This window comes from Liolophura sinensis, chromosome 2 (genome assembly GCF_032854445.1).
Source record: "Liolophura sinensis isolate JHLJ2023 chromosome 2, CUHK_Ljap_v2, whole genome shotgun sequence".
Lineage (NCBI taxonomy): Eukaryota > Metazoa > Mollusca > Polyplacophora > Chitonida > Chitonidae > Liolophura > Liolophura sinensis.
Genome location: NC_088296.1, coordinates 5,339,713 through 5,350,279, shown reverse-complemented (window position 1 = coordinate 5,350,279; position 10,567 = coordinate 5,339,713). Strand labels below are relative to the sequence as shown.

At 39.4% G+C, this 10,567-nt stretch overlaps 1 protein-coding gene across 1 annotated transcript; it reads right to left on the bottom strand.

The window, feature by feature from the left end:
• Positions 1-6,744: 6,744 nt before the first annotated feature.
• On the bottom strand, positions 6,745-10,260 carry LOC135463025 (uncharacterized). The gene is made up of 2 exons (XM_064740345.1): positions 10,010-10,260; positions 6,745-9,362 (listed from the first exon to the last, which is right to left on the bottom strand). Exons 1-2 carry the CDS (start codon positions 10,107-10,109, stop codon positions 7,375-7,377), a joined length of 2,088 nt encoding a protein of 695 aa, XP_064596415.1. The 5' UTR covers positions 10,110-10,260; the 3' UTR covers positions 6,745-7,374.
• Between the last annotated feature and the right edge of the window lie 307 nt (positions 10,261-10,567).

Sequence of the window (10,567 nt, the reverse complement as noted above, 5' to 3'; positions counted from 1 at the left end):
TGTTAAGGTAAAAACTTCAAATCACTGAAGACGAGATCTTGTCGGTCTTATTATGACCTCGAAGGTCAACTTTCATGGAATATCCCGAACTACAAATATATTTGCGGACACCGACACATGATTTCTTATGCACCTTAACTATACTTTTTGTCCGCAGGCAATATTTCACGATATTTTATCTGGTCAATACCATTACACCCATGCATTTTTTTTTACTACCAGACCAGTGTTCAGCTTCGCAAAGCGACGTATGACATATTTCATCGTACGATATTTTGTATGTCACTATTTCAGTACCACTGCCATATATGTGCGATTTTACAGTGCATGCACATCTTTGTGAAACTGTGCCGAGAGTTGTTTGAAAGTTTTCGGAATAATGGCGTGAACATACACTGTTGTCTCCAAGAGGACCCATGTAAAGGTTCCACGTACACGCAGAAAAACTTCCCAGTGTGCAAAATGAAAAGATTTCTCTTAAATAGAATTTCTGTCTTAAGGCTTTGTAACTAATCCATTTGTTCCTAAAATGGCGATTCTCATGCAGATCTTATACAGCTCAAAATTCCATTGTTAAAAATACCAATGACATAAATTTATTTATATGATTGTTGCTAAACGACAGTCAGGAATTTATCATTTATAGATGACGGTCAGTTGCTTATACGAGAGGAGGAAGCAGCGTTTTCAAACCACTACGTGGTTACTTCAATTCCTCTCTTCAACTTTGAATCCAACTCTTCAAAGTGTCAACTTTGGCTCTTACCTCACTTCTGGACAGCCGCTATTGTTTGAAAGGACTTACCTGAAAGAGGAGAACGTGGGAATGCAAGAATTCCCTGCCCAAGGCCAAGCAAAAGATATGAAGATGTAGATATCGACCTGATTCGAACACGACGTTCTAATGATCGAGTGTCAATAGTCTCCTGCTAAACCCAACACTCACTTAAAGCCACGTTTAAATGTTGTGTTTTGTAGTATCCATTCATTAGAATAAAATATGGCAAAGGTCATATACAATTTGTAAAATTCCATCAATTGCAGTCTGAAGGTCACTTATGAAATTGTACACTCAAAAACAAATCTTAAATCTAACAGAAAATCTGTTGTCAGAATAACAGGAGAATACATTCTAACATCCTTCAGTTCAATATAACACACACACTCTATTAATTTAATATGAAGAGTGTTAAGCTAACTCAATATTGTGTTGAACATGACAGAATATTATGTACTGATGACAGAATACATTCTGGTATGACACAGACAACAGATTTTATGTTAAAATAAGAGTATTTTTTACATTTTTAATGTTTTTTCGTTCGACTTGTCGAATTTCACAAATCTATGATGAAATTCTTAAAATTTTCTGTCGTCAAATTCTAAGGAAAGAAAAAAAAACACTGAAATTTGACAAGAACGCATCACTTTAATACTAAAATATGTCCATAGAAAGTTAATTTCTTGTAGTATAGGTAAAAAAAAAAACGTGACATCACTTCATTATCCACAAACCTCTGTATATCTGAAACATATATCTTACAGATCAATAATAAATCGTGTCGAGACATTTAATATGGGCGGTACATGAATCGCTGTCTTTGTGGCACTATTAAGTGACAGGATTGTTTCGCGATGCATATCTTTGTGCCGTGAGGGCTGTAACACGAAGTTCTAGAAACAAGTCGAAACATAGCTACCCTGACAGTCAGAGCTACACGTATTACATTGTCATAGATGTATTCAGAACCTAACACAATTTTCTGGAAAAAAAAAGAGAAAAAAGAAATTCCCAGACCTAATACCACATAAGAGGTACAAAGTAACTATTATATTTGGTATTCTCCCACCCTTGGATTATAAAATAAAGGTGACCTGCACCATTTTAAAGTGTGATATTCAATCACAAAAATAATCAGCTAATTTTAACAGAAAGCCTTTTGTCTGATTTATGTTTGAATATATTCTGTTATTATTATCAATACTGCGTCAGGCATGAGACTTTCTGTTAAACTTCACACATTTGTTCACAGTACTAAGAAAAAACATTTAAAGCTCTTAGATAATGAATAAATTCCATGTAAGAGTCAATGGCTGGAGCTGCTATACCTTCCGTCGACCACGCAATATTTACTGGAAGACAGAAGTAGTAATTCACATAAACAAGAAAAAAGGGAAGAAGCATATGTATTTACAATACTGACAATACATGTGTATGTACAATTTATACTTCGATGAATGTCATGAATAAGATTACATAATCATCAATGTGTAGAATGAATTTCAAAGATAAACAGAGTAAATCGAAGTTTGTGCCAAAGGCGTTGGGACTTTCAGTAAGGCGCATTATGGAATGTCGATTTTCGTGTTGATCTTACAGCACCGCGAGAAAAGTTTGAGTCAACTGACTCTAAAATCTGAGTTATACAGCTGAGTCATATGAACAGATCAACTCAATGGTGACAGGCTCCCGGGCGTTTTCTGACTGAAAAAAGTGAGTCAACAACATAACCTGAGGAGTTTCATCACTCGACTTATCTGGTCATATCATTCAGTTTTCCGAGTTTCCAATTTTTGTGTCAGCTGACCCAAGCTAATGACACACCATAAAAGCATGCGCACAGAGACAATGCCTTACATCTTGATGGTGCTGTAAAGACAGCTATGCTTCAAAACCATAAAAACGTATTAAAACAAAACAAAACAAAAATTCAAACGTTCAAAACAGAAAATAAAAAATCATATAATGACAAAACGATGTCACATGTTCTTCTATCTACATGCATTCAGCACGACGAATAAAAAAACCCAACGCATTGTTTTTCACCCTTAAGCAACGTATCAAATAACCCTAACAAAAACATATACAGAAGCTATGAAGCGATGCAACTATCCGTAAACACCATTCAAAGTGTTTCTTTTTTTTTTAAATTTCATATTTCACGAATGAACACAATAAAACACATTGCACATTTTTTTTGATGATCGGTGATTTCAACAGCTGAATACGTAACGATCCACAAGAACTGACGCTGACTCTCTTCACAGCCAATTCACATTTTGTCGCAAGTTCATTGGATTTGTTCTGTTGAATTGTACAAGCAACTGCAAAGTTTGGTAATAGAATTATCTGTTTGTTCGTGTGTTTTTTTCTTTTAAGGGAAGGGGGGGGGGGGCAATCAAAATATTTACTTGTTATTGCATAGACTCTACTATTGGAAATTGCTGAACAGGTAACAATTTCTGACACGGACAACTAAATGGCATCCACCTACTTTAAAAGCAAGTAAACAAATATCGCACCTTTCAATCATACTGGACATATAAACATTAATAATATGACAAATTTTATACACTTTACAGACGAACTGACCAAAACTGCCCAAAGAGTTAAACGACGCTAATTTATATGTACTGATTTTTCAGCCAGAGAGTCATCGGTCACGAAGCGCCAGTGCTTGCCTCATCTTCCTTGCTTCAGTACTGGTACTGTACACGCACATACTCTGGCATCACTAACAATGCGACCACACAAGATAAAACTGGAATACTTGCCCAACAGCCCTCGTGTGGTGTACAGCGTATTATTTATATTGTCTTTAAACGCTGTAAATGTAAAGACGTGGCCATGCAAAGATGTAATTCTATCATTAAAACGGAATGCAGCGTGTTTGGAATGATTCATACACTATAATGCAAATATAATGTTTTGTTTGGTAAAAACAGCTAAATTTTCATAAAAAAAATATACATGTTTTATCTGCATGGTTTAAAATGTTGTAAGAGACCAATGGAAAATTTCTATTAAAAATACATGATACAAAATAGAGCGTTATCAAACTACACCAAAAGGGAGATAACCATTATCAGTAAGTGCACAACCTGTCCCAATGTTACCTGTTTATCAGTCTTGTTCCGTGATATATTCTCCCTACCTTGATAGAAATCATGCTCCTTCCAGTGCATGCGCCGTTCTCAACCTTCCGCTTTACATCACTGCCACCAATGAACAAGTTTGGGTTTGGAGCCTGTGAGACGCAACGTCGGTTTGTTTAGGCCTGGCCTCATAACCTATCTCCTCCCGCGGAACTATTTAATCAGCATTCATCCATAAAACTGTTTCAGGTTTTGATTAGGATCATGTACATCCATTAGACAAAGAGAATGCACGTGTATAATGTGTTACTAGAGGTAAAGGTTGAGACGGATTATTTTTGTTTTCTGACATTACTTTCTGCCTCTTCTCCGTGACCCCAGCGTCCACGGCGTTGTTCAAGATTTCTCTACAAAAGTTACCTACCATATGGTGGCAGTGACTCAAAGCGAAAACTGGAGAGCGTCGCATGCGCCATTGAAGAGTATGACCTTAATAGAGACGTCATTAGCACCACCTAATGTCAGGGGAAGGGAACCAGCCAGACGAGTCCATGTGTACAAAAAATTCTTATCTATGTACAGGTGCCAATGTCAGTAATAATGTGATAAAATAATATAAGTGAAATGAAATGAATTACAAAAATCTATGCTATGCTCTCACAATCAACATAATGTTTATACAAGATGAGAAAAAAATTATGCATGCGTAAAAATATCGTTCAGTTTTAAAAGTTGTTTGCTTTTAAGCAAACTGAAAATTGAGCAAAAATAATGATTGCATGAATTAAAAAAAAAGGCCCGGAATGTCATGTTTTACTACCATATCTATTCAGACGACATCATTTTCCAGTTAAAACAAATCACACACAGGTTATACTGACTGTTTGGATGTGCTTGGAGTTTAACGTCTCTTCCAACATTTCCGTCAAACGGTGCGACAGCGTTTCCTTGCTGCCTAGCCCTATGTTTTCATATTTGTAATGCTGTATCACCGGAATGACATGCCGAAGACACAATGTCCCCCAGTCACATTAAGACATCGGTACGTATTCATAAAGGTATTCAAAATTTTTTATGAACAAATACTTCAGTATTTCAATCATTCTTCCTTAAGAGAATACTTAAATGTTTAATAAAACAAAAGTTTAACACAGCGTTTATGATAAACAAATTCTTAAAAGTTAAGAATTTTTCAAGCAGACACAGAGTAGCTCTTTAGAATTAAAGATGGTATTGTTACAGCACGTTATCACGTGAGCATCAATATAATCGTTCAAATAAACCATTCTGTCCTTAAATTGGCATCGATAAGCTCTTTTACACCCACCTTGTTGTTCCCGAAATCAGTAGAACTTAAGAAACACTTTGTGAATCACATAACTAATTACACAATACTCAAGTATTTTTTCACAGTTAAGGGGTTGTTGTTACTAAAAAAAATCTACCATAATTATAGCATTTAAGTATTTCTTAGCGTTACGAAAATCTTAAGACTTTTCATGAATGCAGGCACAGTACTGTAGGTATAAATGTAGATCCCTCCCCTCTTACTGAGTCTTGAGCCAGGGAACCAGGCTATATTGAGGACGGATACTTGAATGCTATATTGTAAAATTCCTAAAAACGGCTGTATAGCTAACAACCCGGTTACATTATTTCAATAGCACACTTGCGAAGTATCGTCACACAAGAAGCGAATCTCATATTTTTGATACAAAGCACCCTTATATATGATCCCGCTTAAAGCCTCAAACAATTTCGGTTCTCCCATGACTTTACAGGACGGTGACCAAATACCGCTGAACACATGTACATGTACTCCGCAGGGTGTACAGGGGTTTGTAAGATAAATCTACAAGTGTATGTGTCATAATGTTACAGGCATCCGAGTTAAATTGCCCAAGGGTAATAGTACACATCAGTGTTCTGTCTCTATTAACATACACATTCAAGGTCAAGTGCACTTTAATGGCACCAATACTATGTCACATTTTCCAAACATTTCAGTTCTCTGTATATTTGTATACTGGGGTCGACTTCAGGGTTTGCAGACCTGGGTCACAACTCTCAACAGCTCGAAATACTCCCCCGTTTCATTCACTGAATTGTTTTTAAAAAGCTCCTCACAAGCACTTCCTTGCTACATCCACTCAGTTATTTGTATGACTGACATTTAAGACTGTACACACGAATTTTAAAAATATTTCTTAAAAAAAAAGATGTTTACCTAAACTGTGCAGAGACAGTTACATCCAACTCACCTTAAAATTCTCCAACCCCACAAAGCCAAATATAAACAACTCCATGAGAAAAATACAATAAACGTGCTTGATGACATAAGCAGGTACTGATGTAAATTGTTTGTCAAATGAAAGCTTAATAAAACAGAAAGAAATAAAGCTTAGAGTATGTCCAACAGACAGTTGTTGTCCAGAGCCAGAACAATGAACCCTGAAATATGATGGGAGTCATCATGATCACAGGATGGGAATCATCATCACAGGATGAGAATTATCATCATAGGATGAGAGTCATCATAATCACAGGATGGAGTCATCGTAATCACAAGATGGAGCCATCCTGATCACAGGATGGGAGTCATCATTATCATCACAGGATGAGAGTGATCATCATTGTCAAAGGATTGGAATCATCATCACAGGATGAGAATCATCATCATAGGATGAGAGTCATCATAATGACAGGATGGAGTCATCATAATCACAAGATGGAGTCATCCTGATCACAGGATGGAAGTCATCATTATCATCACAGGATGGGAGTGATCATCATTGTCAAAGGATTGGAATCATCATCACAGGATGAGAACCATCATCATAGGATGAGAGTCATCATAATCACAGGATGGAGTCATCATAATCACAGGATGGAGTCATCATAATCACAGGATGGAGTCGTCATAATCACAGGATGGAATCATCATCATCACAGGACGGGAGTCATCACAGGATGGGAGTCATCACCACAAGATGGGATAATCATCATTATCAAATATATAGCAGCTCCATCCATGGAATGTGCACATAGAATCTGCTAAAGTTTAGCAGGTGAACACTACACAAAACCTGCGTGTTCAGATTCAACTGTCCATATTTCATCACAAACACAGCCAATGCAAGATGTTCACTTTTAGTCTACCAACAGCAGTTAGTTGTTCAGTTTTACATCGCTAAAAAAGCCAATGGAACTTTCAAGTTAATGTATAGGATATTACAGTTCTAGATTGGCAATGAGAACACCGCTTCAGATCTGGATAGATGGATCACAGGTGAACATTGACAGAACCAGTCTGGGAGGTTCCTTTGTTATAAGGAAAAACTGCAAGTTACACCACGAAGGGACAAATATATTGCTGTAATGACATGTAAAATGACCAACAATCCATTTTTACAGGCCTTCAAACTTCAGAGGATTGGTCTAGTTCAGAACGATGATCCACAGCATCAAACCCCTTATAGCTGAAGGTCTGTGCCATGGTTATGAACCAAGTAATTCAGCCACGGCCTCAAAGCCCTTGGATTCAGCTAGGCATTTAGCCGTGTTTCCGTTCTGGTCAACAATGTTGACGGAAGCACCGGCTTCAACCAGCTGCTGTACAACATCGACGTGGCCTTCGTTGGCTGCATAGTGAAGTGCTGTTCTCTCGAATTTGTCTTTTTTATCCAGGTCACCTTCTATCTGTATGAGAAGATGCACAACATTGGCATAGCCGCTCTCGGCGGCGTGATGAAGGGCCGTTTTCCAGAGACTGTCCGTCACGTAGGGATCCATCCCTCTGTCCAGGAAGTGTTGGACAAGCTCCACACAGCCGTGGTAAGACGCAAGGTGCAGACATTTCTTCCACCGTTGACTGTTCTGACGCTTGGCAGGCTGTTTCCTCTGGAGTGAATCCAATTTATCCGGGAACTGCTTCTGAAGCAGTTCAGGGTAGTACTGCAGCAAGCAGCGCGCACTGCTTACATGTCCCACTTCCAGTACCTCCTCAAACGCTTCAGTCACCACGATCCTTGGCGGGTTCTGATCCAGGAGAATCTCCAGGACATCCTGGTGTCCACCACACGCCGCGCATTTCACAGCTTCAGCCAATACTTCGGCTCCTGGTGCAGCCCAGGACCTGGATAACACGAACTCTACGAACTTCCTCACACCATTCTTAGACGCGTGGATGAGGAGTTCCGAACTGTGAACTTCCAACTTCTTTACAAGAGATGCTGAATTTTCTAGACCTTTAATCCAGCCTTTTACAAATATTTCATCCCGCGCTGGGAGCAGCGTGAACACTGTGTTGGCTTTCCCTTCCAGCAGATCTGCATTTAGCCTGTTGCACAGATCCGGGAAGCAGTTCTGTTTCACATACACTACATAGCTCTCCTGATCCTCTCGTCTGGTGCAAATCCACTGTTGCAGCGACAGCAATCGACAACATTTTATTAGCACTTGAGGATATTTTGCTCCGAAGTGACAAGCCACAGCTTCTTGTATAGAATCATGGTTGAATCTGAAGCTGGTTTCGTTTTCATTGCTTTCGAAGAAGACATCAAGCAACGTGTCAAAACTGCTTTTCAACTGTCCTAAGGTCACCTTGCCCTCTGTGCTGCAACACTCCAAAACCTCTTCAACTGTCTTCTTTACCTGTGGATTTTTGTCGAGGTAATCCTTGCTGAAATTCTTGGTGGAAAATCGGCCTCCAAACATAAGCGTGAGCGCTAGTGGCAAGTAAAGATTGGGATTTGACGAATGTAGTTCTTCCAGCAGCTTATCCAAGTATTTGGAAGGTTTCCTGAAGAACTGAGCACCCTGGGAAAATAGACTTTCAACTGTTGAAAACATGCTGCAGCACTGTGGGAAACCGGGAGGCGTGGGGATGGTCTGGCTAACTTCGCGAACAAGAACGTCAGAGATGATCCTCTCTGAATTTTCCACGTGAGCGCGCAGAATGCTAGCCTTTTCCTCGCTGCCCAGTGACATTTCCGCACAGGTCAGGTCTATCCTGTTACTGAACAAGTCGTAGTCCTGCAGAAGTGGCTTGGCCTTGTTCCAGACGTGTTTCCGTAGTGTCATGACCAGCTTGATATCGTTGGAATCATTGAGAGCTTCCCACACGTCTTCTGCTTTCCTCTGCCACTTATCCAGTTTGATACCATCCACCGCTGATTTTCCAAAAACGTCATCGACTAATACTAGAAACGTACCGTCGTAATTTCTAGAGAAGAAGTTGACAAGTTCGCCAGGCTCTTCTACCTCCACGAGGATAACATCATTACCCGAATCTGACCTTTCCTCCACTTCCTTCTTCAACTGTAACAGGATGGTTTTGGCTATGGAAGTTTTTCCATCCCCCTTTCTACCCACAACAACAACAACACCATTGTCTTTCAAAGTTTTCAGCGCTTCCTCGCATGAATGGGTCTTCTGGAAAAGATGGGTGTTTTTTGTCCACCTCTTCCCTTTAGAAAGGGAAATTTCTGGAATATGAAGAGGGAGTGAGAGAGTGCAATAAATATACTGTGGCATCATGAATCAGTCTACTGGGCCCGGTTGTTCAAAACTGTTTGAAGACTTAATACCAGATTTAACTTTAAGTCAAGTCCTCAACTTTGTACCCAAAATAATTGCATACCAGCATATTAAATATGAACTCAATGCGGTCGCTGTGAGTTCAAGTCCAGCTCATGCTGGCTTCCTCTCCGACCGTAAGTGAGAAAGTCTGCCAGCAACCTGCGGATAGTTGTGGGTTTCCCCTGGGCTCTGCCCGGTTTCATCTCACCATAATACTGGACGCCTTGGTAGAGGTGAAATATTCTTGAGTACGGCGTAAAATACCAATCAAATCAATAAATAAATAAATATGAACTAAGCCTGCTAATATTATACATTAGATTTTGGTCAGCTGTATTGGCTGCTCGATTTGTTTAAAAATCTTAATTATAAAATTGATTTAATACAAGTTAAAGCTAATACACTTTCAAACAACTGGGCCCTGGTAACCCTGTCAAGTTTCACCTCTAAGGTTTTCTAGTTGTTTTGCCCTCCTCTCCATTGTGATATTTGTCACAGTTTTGTCCCTCACTTCACTAGCAATTTGCCTACTGGTAACCGCGTCAAGTCTCACCTCTAAGGTTGTCCAGTTCTTCTGCCCTCCTCTCCATTGTGATATTTTTCACAGATTTGTCTCCTATGTGCACATCTTCACAATGGTCAAAGTTAAACATGTAGGTATGAGTTAGGCAGCTTGCAGAACTGTGCGCTGAAAAGGAAAAGGTTCATTCGTTGTATTCAGTTTATGAGGTTGGTCTTTTATGAATTCATCACCTACTATATGATGTTGGACCAATGTGACGTACAACAGAACATACCCCTGGAAATCTGTGTATATAATCCTGAGAATATAATCCTGAGTCTGATGCTAGAGCTACATGTACAGATTAGACTTCAATAGCAGAGGAGATATATTTATCTAGTTATTTGATTGGTGCTTTACGCCGTACACAAGAATATTTCACTCATACGACAGTGGCCAGCATTATGGTGGGAGGTAACCGGACAGAGCTCGGCGGAAACCCATGACCATCCACAGGGCTGACACAGACCTTCCCACATACGGCCGGAGAGGAAGCCAGCAAAGGACTGGACTTGAACTCACAGCGACTGCATTGTTCACAGGCTCCTG